Raw genomic sequence first — 18,219 nt, forward strand, 5'->3', positions numbered from 1 at the left:
GCAATACCCAGAAAAAATCACGCGTTTAGTTCTTTAGTTTACCTGTTATTCTTGAAGTGCACCATAACCAGTCTGTCTTTAAAGACACCATTGAACTGCAGCAAAGAGAAAACACAATTTCCAGACTACTGACAAACTTTGCAGTGTTTATCTCAAGCTGTATCTTAGACTGAGAACAAGGTCCAAAGCCTTACTGTACTAGTATTTTAAAAGTACGTTACATCTACTGGTATTGCTGGACTGACTTCAAACTCTCTTCTGTATTCAATTCCAAGTACTGATTTTGATCTCTAAAGTCAATATGGATTTAGATCCAATGGTCTCAGTGTCTGTCTCGCTGCCTATGTACGATCATAATAATCAAAACCAGTGGGATGCTTTTGCTAGTAAACATTACATATCAAAGTCTGCGGATAAAAGCAGGACAGCCATACTGTAGACCCATGCAATAGCATTTATTTCAAATAACAAGATAAAGTATTTTAAAGACTTTTTTTTTTTTTTTGGTAGTGTACTGGAAGACTGATCTATAATTTCATGTTTTGAGATGTGTGGGTGGCAACAGTGCATACATTTACATAAACTGGAAGCAGACTGGCATTGTTTGATTTATGGTCTGTTTTTAAACTAGCAAATGTACCAGAGAACATTCAATTAGAACACTTTATGAAATTAGCACTATTATATATATAGATAGTCAAAATTAATAAATGACTCCTGTAATTTTTTCTGGGTAGATTCCAAGATGAGAGTGTAGAATTTAATAACAATAATTTAATTATTATTTAATTCTTCACATTTGGATCTCCTCCTAACTGAAGTTAATTTTCCAAAACAAATAATGTAAAATAAGAATAAGCACATATATAACTACACTATCCCTTTGGATAAACCTACGATGTCTTCCAGTCTGGAAAGACAGTAATTTATCTGAGGTCAAAGCAAAAATGATTGTATAGATAGTATGAACACAGCTTAGCTTTATTCATACAAATACAAAATTCTGAAAGTAAGAAAGCACAAAATGACCCAGGACCTTTCATGGACAAAAGTCTGTGTATAGCCCACATTTTATTTTCTATCTTTAAATTTCAAAAGTTGCTTGTCTTTCCTTGTTTTCTACTTTGTAAGTTTTTGCTTTGGATTACAGAGTGAGGTGAGCTGCAGGAATATTTTTTTCTTTTCTTTCCTTTCTTAAAATTGATATTCACATTTGCCGAAGTCTGTATATACTATCAATTTTTGTATTACTCTTTTTTTTTGGTCACTACTATTGTGATATATGGAGGACTACACACACAGAATTGAATATATGGTATCAAGTCAAAAAATAGAAGCAACAATGAACACAGAGTGGAAGTTAATACTTTTTCAGATTGTAAAACTGTTTCTATTTTGTTATTAGACAAGAACATAAGGAATGAGTTATTTTACATTGAGGATTCAACTTCCTTAAGTCAACCCAAATTTCTGAATGAGTTGAACATTGCTTTATGAACAATGTCTGATATAGTGATCATAAAATATATTTACAAGTGCTGGAAATTTGTATGCTTTCATAAAGGGTATGCTGTGGAAAAACATTACCATGGACATTTATTGTGACAGACAATTTTTTTTTTCCAGGTCATATTCAACCAAACTACTTGTAATTTGCATATAGTTTACAAGAGTGAAGTTAGACAGAAATTTTTCAAAAAAAGAAACATCTCCCCAAAAGCAGTCCAGGATTTACGCTGGCCATTGCTTGAGTGGCTGCTGAATTTTTGAAGCTCTGTGAGATCAGAGATTTGTAAAGACACTACATAGCCTGCAAGCAGGCAATAATACCTGCCTGCCTGCCATGTGTATGCCTGTCAGGAAATACTAGGGGCCTTCATCTGCTTCCTTCATCTTCTAAGGACATAGCTATGACATAGGGAATTAGAAATACATTAATGGAAGTTAAATCTAAAACTTCAATTGGATTAGAGATAAAGTCTATTATTCAACCTTTCTATGAATTGCTCAACTTTATTTCCAGGCTTCAAATTTTGGGGATGTTTTTGGCTCATTTGTTTGCTTGGGCATTTTTAATTTTCTAAACAGAAAATTCTAGTTATGCTTAGGCAAGTGGAGGTTGTAGCACAAGTATAAAAGCTCTGGCAGAGCTGGTTAAAACATGTGGGGGAAGATGTGAAAATTAATTTTCTAAAAACATTCAAACTTATATTTTATTATGGAAGAAAAAAAAAATCATGTGGACTTCCTAGAAGAATGCTACTATGGCAGAAAGCTAAAAAGAATCCCTATTGATACTGTAAACTCTGCATGGCGGTCACTTTGTATTCCAGGTAGCATGAAAAGGCTGAAAGGTTGGTTTACCAGCTACCCAAAATATTATTTCATAATGCTGATGTTAGCACAAGCACACTAATAACAGAATTTTGGATGATTGGGGGTGAGAATACTTGGAGCACATTGCAACGTAACTATGACACTTATGGGGAAGCTGGTGTAAACCGAAGCACTACTCTTATATAGGGAATATTCTCTTTTCATCCTTCAGTTCCCAACTGAAAAAAAAAAAAAAGAAATAAAAACACTACTTTTTCAGAAAAACACTTCATCACATGCTTGAATCATGATAAAAATAAGGTGCTTACCAACTCTTGCATCTTTACGTAGAATAGTTGTGTTTGTTAAAGAGCGGTTTCTAGAAAACAATTCCCTCATACGCATCTGTGATACTCAAGTTTGCATGAATTTAAAGACAAATAATTCTTATGCAAATTGCATGAGAATTCTGGCATAATGAGATGAAGAGCAGAGAGATTACCAGAAACAGCCTGAGCAATCAGAAGCAAAACCAAGATCCAAAGTCCGGATTTCAGGGTGTCCCTTAACACTATGTTACAATGGATTTTTATTTGTCCGAGGACATTACTGCCTTGCCCAAACACAGGCCTATTTTTAGTGCTAACAAATTGTTACTGAATGTCCCTTTGCATCTGCTGCACATGTGTAGCATGCCGTAGGGTCTCTTGTAGTACATGCAATGCTTTCATGAACGATAAAAAATTTGTACTGAGCTGTAATGTACTTGTACTGGAGATTTGGCATCTCTCAGTATTGTGAATTGCAGTTTACAATCAGCTGTCACATCTACTGCCATGAAGGACTAAGTATCGTCAGCAAACTTTGCAATCTCACCTTTCACCATCCTTTCCATTATCATTTATGAAATACTGAATGGCAAGATCCCTTGGCTGCAAAACTTGATCCTAACTCCTAATTCCTACACTTTGAGTCCTCATTTCTAACCAGTTATTTATTTTTTCTAGGATTTTGCCTCCCCATGACATGGCAGTTTGAATTCTTTATGAGTCTTTGGTGAAGAGTTCTGTTGAATGCTCTCTTAAAACCCAAGAGGAGCAAATCCAACACTTAAAAATAGCAAGAGGATTACTGCACATGGATAAAATTATATGGCAACTGATGAGAAGATGAAATGCTTTATGAAGCAAAATACTAATAAAGTATTATCTCTACAGTGAACGTCCAAGAAATCCAGGACAAAAGTATGATGGACCTCGGTGAGATATATACGCACTCCATAAAGCCTACAATGGAGTAGCTTAGGCTAAAATAAAGCCTAAGTCCAGCAACTACGTCTTTGCATTTCTGTATAGGAGGTAAGCCAGTCTAATGACTTTGGGATTTGTTCAGGTTTCACAGGTACAGTGTACACAGATAAAAAGAGCAAATTAACCTGAATTCATCCCACATACAAGACAGGCAGTAGGCATGTGATAGTGAAAGAGAGGACCTCCTCAGGGCAGTTCTGGTTTTAGGTGTTTTAAATACGTTTTGGTGATCTTTAATGTAAGCACATTGTCACAGGAACCTATATTATGTATCTCACCCTGAGTCCAGTGGTTGGAACTGTAATACATGCATGGCAGGAAGGAAGTACCTTTATGCACGACTAGTTTCTCAGTTCTATACCATGGACAGTTTATTGATTTTTACCTTTATTTTCAACAGAAATGCAATGAGTAGACTAGGTACAATCTAAATTCACTTACTATCTAGCTTTCTGGATTCCCCAGATGGAAAGATAATGTATAATTTGCAATATATCAGGCTCCTTCGGTAATTGACTAGAAATACTGACCAATATTTTCTTACTTTAACATTCATTTTTTCTTCAAAACTTCCAGAGATTAAAAGTTATCATAAACAGTTGCAAGAAATCCTGCACTGATTAGTAGCTGGTAAATACAGTCAATTATGATTCTTTGAGATAAATATAAATGAGATTTCAAATAAAATGAAGTCATATGGGTCTAGCAGAAGTTATCTTTTAGCTTTTATATACAATGGGTGTTTATATAATCACCATTGCAACTATGATTCACAATCTGATCCAGCCCTCACTGAAGTCAGTGACACAATCCTCATCGAGCTCATGCTCCTTAGAAACACGGTCAAGTCTATAGACTATGCCAAAATACAGAAACATTAACACTAGGGCTCATCTCATAATCTACACATTACAAAAGGACTTCTCCTTTGAATTTATACCTTGAAAGTGACAGCAGTAAGATGTGCCATATTACTAAAAGATAGTGCAGAGTGCTCTTTGAAATAGCAACATAAAAGAGATTACAATGACTAGGGCCCGAAGCCAAGTGTAACTGAGTGATAGATTCTGCTGGAAAAAAAAGAAGAAAAAAGAAGTTTTCATAGATGACAACATGCAACGCATACTTTGGTCCACTAAGGACTCCTGAGCAACAATTCAGCCTCTATTTGTCTATATGTGTAAGTATGAATCTATGCACATGTGTATATATTGTTCTTATTATTTCTTATACTCATCTTCTTTGAATAGCTTCTTACATAAAAGGAAACTATTTTTGATCAGCTGAATGCCAAAAATAATTACCTGGCATTATGCCCTTGTGCATTAAGCCCAGTACCTCTCATATTCTAATTATTAGAATTCATAATTCTAATATCTGCCAATGTTGCCATTATTCCATAAATATTAAAATATTTCAATATTCTTCTTTCTTATTAATGCCAAATTAGAAAGAAATATTTCACATAGTCACAAGGATAAGACTTGGTACAGGGAGTTAAACAACGGCAAGAAGCCGCTCCGTGTATTTCTGTGGTTTAGAAAGAGTGCCAAGTCGGAAGGAAAAGACATTCTCTGAATTTTCTAAAGCAAGATAAATACAGAAAAGAAATATAGATGAAAGATGGAACAGCTATCTATGGACTCTGCCAGATTCCTTGGCTTTTTGGCACACCTATTGAAGCTGGCAGACTTAGCCAGTAGCAATCTTTTCCATTAAAAGAAGCAGCATATATTTTGGTTTAACATACTTTGTTTGTGCATTTTTAAGCTTCAAATATGTCTATTTAATTTTTTTTTTTAATGATTCCTTCTGCACAGTTGGCTGCAATCACACTTATTTTAAGCGGCTCATTTATCACTAAAAGAGCTGCAGGGCACAGCTACTGTTAAACAGCTCCAACAAACCTACAGCTTAGTGGGACAAGCTTCTTTTTATAAGACTAAAAGATGTTTAAATTGTGCCAAGAGGAGCTCTATGCCAGCCTCTAGGTTTGTTATCCAAACGTTACTAAATTAGAGGTCTCCTGAAGCACAGGGTTTGGGCAAAGATAAGCTGATCTCCCCTGGGCTGCTGGTTGTTCCCATCTGGAATCAGCCAGATTTTAACAAAACACTTGCTACGTATCATAAACTTTAGTAGTGTGAAATTTTGAAAAATCACCTCAAGTCTGAGGCTTAATCTACATTGAAGCCAAACTTCATTACCTTTGGCAAGGTTGCAAAAGCAAAATGTTTTACATATAAGTACCCCTACTTTATGAATGGTGAAATTCTGCTTTGTTACGAAGGTAGAGGCTTACTGGGTTCTGCTTCCTGGAGCTGAGACTGTAAGGAAAATGTTCACACCCAGCAGTTGCCAACACAACAGAAAATGTAGTGATGTAACATTGTCAGTTATCATTAATCCTTCCGAACCAAAACAAAATATGTCAGTATTGGACTTAGTTTATGGAACCTCTTACATCTGAAATTTCAAAGTGTGATGAGATCAATACATTTGTGGGTGAAGGAACTGGGCATACTTTCTGCAGCCAACAGTCACGCAGCGATTTTGCCATCTAGTGCCCTCTTTCTTAACATCCAAGAACTGCAACAACTAATTTATAAAAAGCAACAGGCACCAACTAGCTTGGAGTACGTGCCAAACACATTGTGTCTCCAGCCTGAACCGTGGAGCCTGGGTAAGCCAACCATGGCAGTTAAAAAGAGGATGCTTCTAAACTGAAAATAAATATGTAAATATGCAAGTATATGTGTATTGTACATAGATAATATTTATGTATAGCTATTATATTAAATATTTTGCATTTTTACAAGATATTTTCTTAAACCTTGTTTAATAATGCAAAACTACATTCTGTACTCCTACCAAAGACCAAAAGACCATGCCCCCCCCCAACAACTGAAATCAAATTTTTCTAAAGAATTAGGTGTCAGTGCTTTTGCATTTCAGTTTCTGAACCTCAGATATACATGGCTTATGACAAAAAGATGTTTTTTGAAAGATTTCAGCAGAAAGTTCTAGCAATTGTCTACCATAGTTTTTAATTCACATTATTTATTTCACAAAGATGGTCTTATGAAAGCATTTTCACATTAAAAAAAAAAAAAATCACCAAAACTTGTAGGGATTTATGATTTTAGCAAACAAAGACCAATATTCTGGAAGCACTGTGTAGTAAAAAAAACACAAAAATGTATTCTCTAATAAAGTTATTATAAGAAAGTATAAAAGAACTCTCCAAATGGTAGATCTGCTTCTCACAATAACATTCATAAATCATGGTTAAACAAACTATTTTTTATATGTCATAGTATTACATTGAATGAAAGAGCCTATGAGTGATTAATTAACCTTTCTACCATTAAGAATAGGACTCAAAAAGCACAAACACTTTGTACAGTAACTCATAGAACAGTTTAGAAAATACATTATAGCTATTACACCTTGTTTGCCAAAATAAGTTAACAAAATTAAAAACAACCATGCATCTCTTGAAGCTATAGCACTGTAAGAAGACAAGAATGGATCTGATGTATTAATTAAATACATATATATTCATAAGCATGTATATGTACACATCAAGAAGCATTTTATACACTCTTAGAAGTGTGAGGCTCTGTTTTGCTGCCTTATTATACCAAAGACTTCAACTTAGTTTTCAGCATTACCTGCTCAAGTTCCTACTAGCTACAGCAACCAATATTCTGGGAAGTATCTACAGATACTTCATAATATTAAGAAAATTAAGCATTTCCATGCAGTGCAAGTAATTCAATGAATGAGACCACAGAGAAAGGCTAAAGACCAGTTCTATATGCTGGCAGGTTGAATAGACACTTTCAATATTAAAAAAGGTCAGAACACAAATGGAAAGTCTAATCTGCATTTCAGATATGCACTGTAATTATGGAGGTAATGGTTCCTCTGACCCAAATGTGCTCATATACAATGGAGTAAGAGCAGAAGGAAAAAGACTTGTTCACAGTGCAGGACAAAATACCATCTTCACATGAACTTATCTGGATAACAAAAACAGCTCAGAACAAAACAGAGCTCAACAGACGCTAATGCACTCTGACTATCTGGAAAAAACTGCAAATAGCACCAGCTATGGTTCTCATATGGGTTAACTGCCTTAAGGACTGATTGACTGGATACTATCTGGTGGCCCTGCTGCCTTGATTTGCACAAAAAGTATATAATCAGTATTTCTTATTTATACTTTCCTTATGATAACTGAGTTGCAGATATGAATTAGCAGTGCTTGTATCTTGGTTTGCTTGAATTATCAAGTATGAGCAATATAATTTTTTAATAGATGTTTTTCTACCATTTCATTCCTGTCTGTTCACCTCCACCTTGTGTCCTACAAGAATTCTGAGGTCTTGTTCTGATGTAGCTATATGTCACTGCCCAGCAAAGTGAACTACTCAACTGTGATCAATGGCTTTAAGCACCATCACAGTACAGATAAATAAATGAATAAATGACAAATTAATAACATTACTTATTAATTAACTTGTTGTGAGTTCAAGGACAAACTTTACTCAAAGTCAGAACACAAGGACTATCTCAAATGAGATACTGGAAATTACCTCACTGAGAAGATATTCCTAAATGTTTTAAAATATTTATGTACCACCTGATCAGCTGCTTACAAATGTAGAGTATTCATTGGCAAGCAGAATAGGTGGTTTTTAGCTTCATACTTTACAATCAAAACCACTGGCATTCTTTTCACAGACTTTAATCCATTTGTGTCTACATAATGCAACTCTCAGCCAGTGAACTTGAATTTTCTAATAAATCATATCTCTGCCAAAAATAGAATCTTCCATTGGGGAAGGCAATATTTTGCTTTAAAGGCATTGTAGGAAGAGTCAGTATGTTTGTCTCTTAAGACTTTCCTCTTTAAAACAATAAAATGTGTGAATAAATTTTGTGCCTGCTTTTAAACTGTGAATGACTCATATCTAAAAGACAGCTAACTCATCTGAGATTTAGAAAGTTTATTGACAATTATTAAAATCTGATTTAAACCCCTGAAAAAAAAGATATCAATTTATTTCAAAAGTTCTAAATTCACTGGTGATTTACATTAGCAATATTACCTTATGTTAATTTTTATCCCTGTGCATGAAAGCCAACATTATAGCACAGAAGGTCTAACCTGGCAAACAGTCAAAGTAGAAAATTGGCCGAATATGAACTTTGAGGGCAATACTGTGGCCAAACAGAATAATGAAAATCTCTGATGTTCAAACAGAGCTTACATAGAAACAGGGAAGTTATTTTACCTGTTTTAAGTATTCATTCAACTATTACTGTAATATTGAATCCTCTTCAGAAGTATGCTGAAATTCAATCCAAAGAAGAAGGTTCAGAAGTAAAGGTTCAGAACTGATCCACCAAAATAAAGAATTGAAAAGATAGAGATTCCATGAGAGATTACACTTATTTAGTTAATTAAAGAGATGACAATGGAATGATTTGATCTTACTCTATAAGAATGTAGATGAAAACAGAACTTATATTGGGCTTTTCAGTTTACAAAGCAACAGTATCATACTTGTAATGGCATAGATAAAGTTAGACAAACTTTAGGCTACAAATAAGGTGCAAATGTTTTTATGGGGAAGGTATTTAACTACTGGAAAAAGTTTTGATGGCTCTAGTGGATTTTCCATCGCTGGAATTTTTTAAGTAAAGAGTCAGTGTTTTTCTAAAAGATATACTCTATTCCAAACAGAAATAAATTGAAGCAATGTCTGGTTTGTATGAGCAACACTAGTCAGACTAGACCATTACAATGGTCTCTTCTAGTATTATAGTGTACAATGTAGTACAATAATGTGCGTATCTATGATTATTCAACATGAAAATGGTGTCCCGTTTACAGGACTATAATCTTATTTAGGCTTTTAAAATATTGGCACGTTACCTTTCTTCCAGCCCTGCGAGTTTCCCTGTACTGCACAGCTTGCTGAAAATCAACATTCAAGAGGATATTAATTCAAATTTAGCTGTCTGAAAGCTAGCTGTTTAGTCTGAGTTAGACACCTAGGTCCTTTCTATCTATACTCAATGGAGAAAGCTAGAAACCTTCATGAGTCTATTCCTTCCAGAGACCTTGGGCATCTATTTTCAGCTAGCATAAGTCTACAGGTGCACTTCTCTTTCCATTTGCTACAGAAGGTGTCTTAGTTTAGACTACTTTAAACTCCATACCTAAAAGTGGCCTAAGTTAAATAAAAGGAATCCAGACTTAATACTCCAAAGAACTATTTCAAAATTCCTGGATTCATGTTAGATCCACTAATTTAAAGCGTCTGTCTTTATTAGATCAGTTTAAAGTGTGCTTCAGTTACTGTTGGGCAGATAGTGTTTCATGACGATCATACCATTAATGCATGTCATCTGTATTTTTCCAAGAAAAGAATAAAGTAGTTTTTGAATAGCTCTTCCTTATTGTACTATTGTTCAGAATTCTGTCATTCCTATCTAATAATGAACTGGATGCATAGCCATTCTTATGTCCTCATAGGAATAAGAGAATTTATGTTCTCCACTGCCCTGGGAAGGGATTCCCCCCTTTAAGCACAGATATCTACAGTGCAGATGCGTAGATCTGATCTTTGCACCTGCACTCTCATTACAACCAAATGAGATCAGATAATACTACTGGGAGACACTGAAGTGCCTTACCTTTGCATACATGTCTAAATTAGGAGAGATGAAACCCTGTGAAGAATCTATTCCTCCCCCTTGACTAATACAGGAACTTAGGTGACTACCTCAGAAGAGTTTGTCCACAGCGTAAACATTTAAAGTTAAGATGAATGATGAATTTTGTTCTTTCACATCATGATTTTGTGTGTTTATTTTCGCTTCTTATTTTTTTTTTCTTATTTTTTTTTTTTCTCTTGACTTTAATAATCTCCTCAGAAGTCTCATTAGCCTCATCATAGAAGACTGTCCTCAACTCTGTATGTGATGAAGCCATTCAAGCTTCCTAGGCCATCTTTACAGAAAGAATAATCACATTTGACAAAAAAAAAAAAAAAAAAAAAAAAGCCAAAAGTTGACTTTCACAATAGAACACCTTTCATCTTCCTTCATTTGCAAAATAAGAATGCCCAGGAATACTCAGTTACATGTTTCTCGCTTCCACATATTTCTTTGAATCTTTCCAACTATCTGAAGTAGTTTAGAAGGCTTATTATGAGCCATTTCATAAGCGCCTATATACAACACCACCCCAACTCATCCACTTCAAAAGCATATCCCATTCTACAACTTGCCAAGAAAACCAAGAAAAAATGTGGCTCTAACACAGAGAAGTGTTGTATTAGTTTAATATGGTGACATGGCCTCTAGGAAAAGCCAACGATTTAAATATTTTCTCAGGATTTTCAGATGACTTGAATTCTTCCTCTAGCACATGTTTAGACTCATCTTTTCACTGCTAAAGAAATTGTACTTCCTCATCCGTCTGCACCTTGCAGAACAGTCTTTCTACAACTCACCTTAAGAGAGTAACCCTGTAAAAACCTGTGCTTTTTAGCCAAGATCTTTTCATGAGCAATTTTGTTTGTTCTAAGGTTTCAACAGCACTCAACCGTAGGTAGAAATCTTTGTTCCTTTGCAACAGCTACATTTTGTGAGGGGTTTTCTGCTGTATCCATGGAGAATGTGGTGATGGCTGAAGAATTCTAGTTGTCTGTGATATTTCCTATTTTCCTTCTCTCAATTGTAAGAGACTTGAGTGCAATGAATGTTGCCTGCTTCTGCTTATCTTGGCTATAAACTCTTAATACACTGCTGGATTTCTCTTCTTCCTTGGTCTGTGGACAGCTATTTCCCATCTTGAAAACACAGTGATGCCTGGCCTTTAGTCTAACGTCTAAAAATTTATCCTGTGTTCTAATGTCCCACATGTCATTACTTGGTCTTTGTAAAAACAAATTTCTTTTCCAGTACAGACATGAATTTTTACTTTAGAAAGAGGAAATATTTTGTGGTGTTTGATAGAAAGAAAGCATTGATTCGTCTGTCACAGGTCATAACAATTGTTTCATTCCTAGTCATAAGAATATTGAGCATGGAACTGAACATACAAGAAAAAAATCATGAACTGCCTTTCTAAACTTCCTCCAATATCATCTTGTTTTCCCACTCCAAATTGCACATGGCAGTTGACATACACCAGTATTTCCTGACATTTTTGTTACATAGCCTTGCATGAGAAAACTGCCTGTATTTTGGGTACAGCCATGAATAGGTGAGAACTAGGAACACTGTCTTTCTCCCACAGCTGTGCACATACACCTGTTGCTTTGACACGAGTAATTAGCAAACACTGTTTGCAGCAGTAGCAAAAATGTGAAATATGAATATCTGCCTCAAACTAGTTTCCCTATATATTTTTATTCCTGGTGTCCTGAACAGAAACATGTACATACACACTACACAGTGACTAGTCAGAAGTCTGACGCTTTGAGAAAGTCTCTGTTCAAGCACTCAGCAACTGTGTCATTCATGCAGAGTAAATGTTTCCCTGAAGCTTCAGACTTTCTGTGCATGTGAACACAGCACATGAATATGTGCTAAGAAACATCTGGTATTCTGCATGTATTGCAACCAAGTCAGAACTACAGCAGCTGTGCCATTAAACCAACCAGGCACGATTACCGAATTACCAGAATCTGGTAAAAGGATGGGGGAAAAAAAAAAATCAAAAGAACCCAGACAAATTTTCCAGAAGCAAAAATATAATGATTTATGGAAAAATCTGAACACAACAATCTCTACATAAATACAAAAGAATGCTTTCAGTCAGCCCTTCATTGGAGGAACTAGAAGAATGAAAACTCCCAGATACTCTGTGATCAGCATAGTACAGAAGCGCAGTGCAAAGATACCCAATAGCACAGATGCAGTAGTGCTGCAACTTGTCTTACCTGTGCCTGGCAGACCAACTGAATAGATCAAGCAGGATTTAGCATTGTACTGACTCTTCCATTCGAGTTAATAAACCTCCTCCACCCACTCTCCTTTCCATCTGGGAATTTCTCTTTAGCCTTTCTGAAACTCCAGTAATTGATTCCTGATGGTAACTCCAACAATGCCAGCATAAAAGTCAAGTTCATAAGTATTGCTGTATTGGCCAGCTATCATGGTGTCCATGTTGTGCTTCATGATCTGCTCAGCTCTGGCAACACTGAACAAAGCCAATTTTGCTAGAACTTCTGAAGAAACTGCTTTAAGTCCATCAGAACATATTTTCTCAAATTGTCCACCAAGCTTCACTTATTATATGATCATCCTCAGTAGATAGGAGCTGCTATGTCTTGCTGATCTGCTATATCCACTTGTATCTAAATCCTACAAAAAGGCCTATCTGTTGTTTTACATTGCTTTGCTGTTTTGCTATTCCAGGTAGTTAACACAATATATAAGCATTAGAAAATGGTTGCAAATCTCACAGCAGGATAACTGCTAATTAAGACACCTTTTATTTAGGGTTAGAAGCTCCAGATGGTCTCAGGTATTTTGTTCTTGGGAGAACTCCATCCCTTAAATGATAGGGTTGAAAACAAACTTTCTTTTTTATCCTTTTTTTAAACATGGATAAGCCTATACTGCCTTATAGTACTAGGATAAGGTAAATCTAATACTGAGCTCCGTACTAACAAAGCTATACAGATAAGAAATCTCAATATAGCTCAGAAAACTCGGTCTGATGACCTCTCACTGTACATCTGTCACTTTATGGTGTAGGGAGAACAGAACAGGGTCAAAGACTTCTGCAGTTTATTAGCATGGATCTCTGAGTCATGTTAACTTCAATGCATACTCTGGTAGTGGATTCTCTGTGTGTATATATTAGTTGAAAGGCAAATGAATTTTGCAGTACATCTTGCAGTCCTGATTCCCAATTGTTTATACATGTTGTGGTTCCAGTCTTCCTTCTGCACCTGCTTTTTTTTTCTTTTTTTTTCCCAGCACAATCCAGAATGCAAGAGTCCTGGTGTGCATCCAGGTTTAGCCTCAATATGCAGTCAGTATGTGGCCAGAGCTGTGCACCTGGACACAAAAGCTGGGAACTGCTCCAGGGGTCCCCCTGTTTAGGCATACCTATTTATTTTATCAATTCACCTTGTGTTAATGATTTCTTACAGACTTAAACAAATAGAGCTTTTATAACAGATGCATTTATAGTCATTGTGTCAGAACAAAGTTTCCATAAAACGCTGTTTTAAAACATCTGAATAATTAAACAGTACAGAAATACTATTTGTGAAGAGTGTATTTGTTTGTTTAGGTATGTGTAATTACTTTCATATTATCCAGATTAAATGTCTGTGGCATCTGTAATTAAGCACTTCCATGAAGGTTCATTGGAATGTGACAGAGAGAGAAATGAAATGTATGCAGGCATTGAATTAAAAACAAGAACAAAAAACATGTAGCTCACCTAGTTAGGTACAGCTCTTAGTCCTAAGTATGAGACATGTTTAAAGAATTTGTGCAGCTGGATGGATTTCTTACAATAATTCATTTATTTTAATTTTAAAAGCATCAAACTTGTTTTAAAGGCTCATATTACAATAATAAATTTCCCATTGCTACAAACTGGGTGGGTGACTCTAGGCTTCAGAGTCTCTACTATACACACTGACTGCAGGAGGACATTGAACAGAAGGCAGCTTACTTGAAGAGCTCGACAGATCTCAGAGGTTTATAGTAACTTAGTACATTTGACTGTGCACTCGCTGTCAGTCTTTGGTTTGGATGGCATCAGCCATCTGAGTAGTTTGACTCAATTTATCTGAAAAAACACTCTGCCAAACTTCCATTATTTTTGCTTTGGTGCGGGGTTGGTAAAAGCTAACCCTTAAGGTAAGTTAATGCTTTCCAAGCACAGTTCATTTTTACTGCCAATAATAACTGAGCACTAAGGAATCATTGTGTTTTCCCACCTATGCATTTGTTTCACAGTCACCTCCTAGCTATGAGAAGATTCCAGTTTACCAAAGTGAAGAGCTTATGGCATGAATCAACAGTGGAATTTGAATGTTATAGATGATATGAATATAGATATGAATATAGATGTTATAGAACAGTGGCATTTGAATGTTATAGATGATATTCTAAATCACCTCCAAAAACCCTTCCCAAGACTTTTGCACATTGCAATACTTATAAGTAATGAAGAATTATTCTAGGTCCCTCATGACAAAGTGTTGTCACAGGTGTTTTCATCTTAATGCTCTTCTTTAAGCTCTTAATTCTTGATCAGGTTTGGCTGTGTTTTAAAGATTCCATATGAAACTAGTTTTGTTTGCAGTCAAACTGCTTTCCCCCCACAATTACATCATGTGAACTACAGAGGAGGATTAGTCAAACCTTGTAGAGTTCTGAAATACTTCAGGGTAGGTGAGAACACACTGCCATCTCTTAGTTCCTTACATTTGCAGAGCAGACCAAAAATTCAAGTAAATTTTCTGTTCATTGTTCACGAAACCCCTCATCCTTTTCATCTCCACCACTACCCTGGTAGTTAATCTTGTGATGGACCAAAATGTAGCTGCTACCTGTCGTATTAATAATGTATACGTGCTTATAGAATACAAATGCATGCCTATTATGGCCCATGTGATGAGAATTGGTCATATATGCTCTCAGATGTTTAGCCCATCCATCAATTATGAGGTGGCAGAAACTTCCCCTTTGGTTCTGTGCTGGAGCCACATACTATTATGTAATCAAACACTTGTCCATTTCATTACAAAAATACAAGTTTCTTGTACACAAGAAAGGGAAAGCACACCCCGAGCAAAATGCTTAGATGCATGCAACTAAGTTAATCCAAGTTCATTTATTTTATAATTCACTTTTCCTTTTATCAGTTCTTTTTTCTCCCCTTTAACATACTGTAGCAATTCCAGAACATTGTGAACAATGTAAAAACAAAACACCTATGATATTTTTTGCATATACCTACTTATCTGCAAGTGCAAATAAATGCTTTTAATTAGTGTAAATATTTTAACTAGGACTGAAAACTGAAAATGAACCTAGACTCAGATGGAATTACTATAAAATCACATCAACAGAAATTTGCAAAAATTGACAATTCCTAAAATTTCTATCTTTAAGGCCATAATCCTTCTCTTTCCTGTGAAATAACTTTACTGGCTTCAACTTGTGAGATAAAACTGATAGAAATCTTTTTGATAGAAAAATTATTTCTAGAGAAAGGCCTTTGGAGAATATTCTCATGCTTAACTCCTAAAATACAATTTCTTATAAGTGAATACAGAACTCACTGAAACAGCTCCAGGTAAGCTAAGCCTTTGTTTCATTTTTAATTTTAATTTTAATTTGTTCCCAAATCCAGTTACACGCAGTTCCAAGGTGGCTTCCTGTCATACTGGACAACTTTCCGTGCTGATAAAATGCTGATGTAATGTCACTACCAGCTGAGGTCAAGTCAAGTCAAGCACTCTAAAGGTGAATGTCCACATCTCAACAACCACCAGGCTGTGATAACTCTAGCACTACTCTTCCCTATTTCACTACTTAATCGAACTTTTCTAAGGGAAAGCTCAGAATATTTGAGGTACACAGCAGCATTCAAAAACTATTTCAAAAGAAAGGTCGTTTTTGACCGAGCCAAATAAGAAAATTTCCACCTCACCTTCACCACTCCGTTTTCATGCATGGTGATACAGTTGCTGGGATCCTCTGAAAGTTGATATAAAGCCTGGGCTGTAGCTCTATGAACCAAAGGATCATTTGACTTCAAGTAACGCACTAAGGGAGCTACAGCCTTGCTCTCTCCAAAGGTAACTCTATTGCTTCCCCACATGCAACAGTGAGAAATGGCCTCTGCTAAGTGACGTCTTAATTTGTCATCGTTCTGAAAAAGGTAAAAACATAATAAATTAAAAACAATATAATACAATAAAAATGTCATACTGTATTCTAAAACATTTTTATGTCCTATTTTAATTGTAATACAATTAAACATTGGAGCGAACTATGAGGCACGGAGCCCTCTTTGTAAGAAGTGCAGTGAATTTTTATATCATTTTAAAGGTGCTTTTAGACTGACTGGAAATCAGGTAAGATTAGCATTAAAATTTAACATATAGCTCATCACTAAGATTCTCTGTGCATTTCAGATTTATTGCTCTCTCAACCCTTTGTACTTTTTCCATACAGCAGCTGCATTTCTAAAAAGCAATATTCAGCAACAGTGATTATTAAAATGAAGCTCATCTTCCAAAACAATTTTAGTACCAGCCACAGAGTGCTTTCATGTCCAATATACATCTTGTGGAGGAGGAATTCTGCATCTCTTCCTGATAGCTGCTGCAAAATCTATCACTCATGTCACAACCTTTTAGTTGGGTATAATGCAGATTGATATAAGAAACTCAGGTACTTGATATAGTATGTTTAGTATGATACTTAATATAGTATGTTTACTTACTGTGTTTGCTAGTTTAGACAACAGAGGGACGACTCCGTGATCTGTTATAACAGCTAAATTTTCTTTATCTTTAGCTATATTTGTAATGGCTGCACATACACTTGCTAAAACTTCTTTATTCTTTGATTTTAGCAGATTGACTATCAGTTCCAAGCCACCGACAAAGGACCGAACCATCTCCCCAGCATCCTAAACAAGTCATAAGAAACATTATTTTAAAATATTTAATATATATTTTATGTGAATGTTTAAAAAAAAAAAAAATAAGAGAGATTGGCATGACATAATTATTCAAAACTGCAGGTAGTGTTCTGTCACCTTCACTAAGAAATATGGACAGTTTGGAACTAAAAACTCTTGACTGACAGATAAGAGTTAGACTGTTTTAAATAGCACCATCTAAGCAGAAATTCAATGCCTAAATAAAGGTATCTAGTGCCATTTTAGATGACACCGGGTATTCTTTATGACCTCAAGCTGTCACTTCCAAAGGTGTGCAAGTTTACCTTACCTGCTGTACTTGCCAGGCATGTGCCTCATATACCCTTAGGCATCTTAAACACCAAATAGACACCCCTGTTTAGGCTCTCCTACTGTCTTCTGTTTCTCACATTAAGTCTGACAGCTAAGACAAAAGAGTGGTAATGTTCTTTTCTTATATCAATGCAAATGAGTATTCAGGAGTACTTGCAAACTTATTCAAGAGGCAGTTACACAAGTCTTGACAGCAACTGAGAGAACCAAGGTACACTTTAGACTATGATCAACATAAAATGTGGCTAGTGGATACAAATACAATTCTACAAGAATGTCTAAGTATGCTTTTAGAAAATAAAATAGAAACTAAACACGGTATGTTCGGAATAAAACAACGTTAATTTCAAACAGAGAATAGTTATGATGTTGAAGTCCTTGCAGCAGAACTGTATCATAGAATCATCAAGGTTGGAAAAGATCATCTGGTCTAACAATCACCATACTACCAATGTCACCCACTAAACCATGTCCCTAAGCGCCAGGTCCAACATTTCCTTGAGCACCCCCAGGGATGGTGACTCCTCCACCTCCATGGGCAACCCATCCCAA

At 35.6% G+C, this 18,219-nt stretch overlaps 1 protein-coding gene across 4 annotated transcripts in view; it reads right to left on the bottom strand.

The window, feature by feature from the left end:
* Positions 1–18,219, bottom strand: part of ODAD2 (outer dynein arm docking complex subunit 2) — an 89,760-nt gene that overhangs the window by 8,524 nt on the left and 63,017 nt on the right. For all 4 annotated transcript variants that reach the window (XM_072033726.1, XM_072033725.1, XM_072033724.1 and 1 more), the window contains exons 18-19: positions 17,134–17,322; positions 16,336–16,557 (exon numbers count right to left, since the gene is read on the bottom strand). In XM_072033726.1, coding sequence (XP_071889827.1) covers positions 16,336–16,557; positions 17,134–17,322 — 411 coding nt within the window. The remainder of the gene's footprint in view (positions 1–16,335; positions 16,558–17,133; positions 17,323–18,219) is intronic.

Source organism: Anas platyrhynchos, chromosome 2 (genome assembly GCF_047663525.1).
Source record: "Anas platyrhynchos isolate ZD024472 breed Pekin duck chromosome 2, IASCAAS_PekinDuck_T2T, whole genome shotgun sequence".
NCBI classification, from domain to species: Eukaryota; Metazoa; Chordata; class Aves; order Anseriformes; family Anatidae; genus Anas; species Anas platyrhynchos.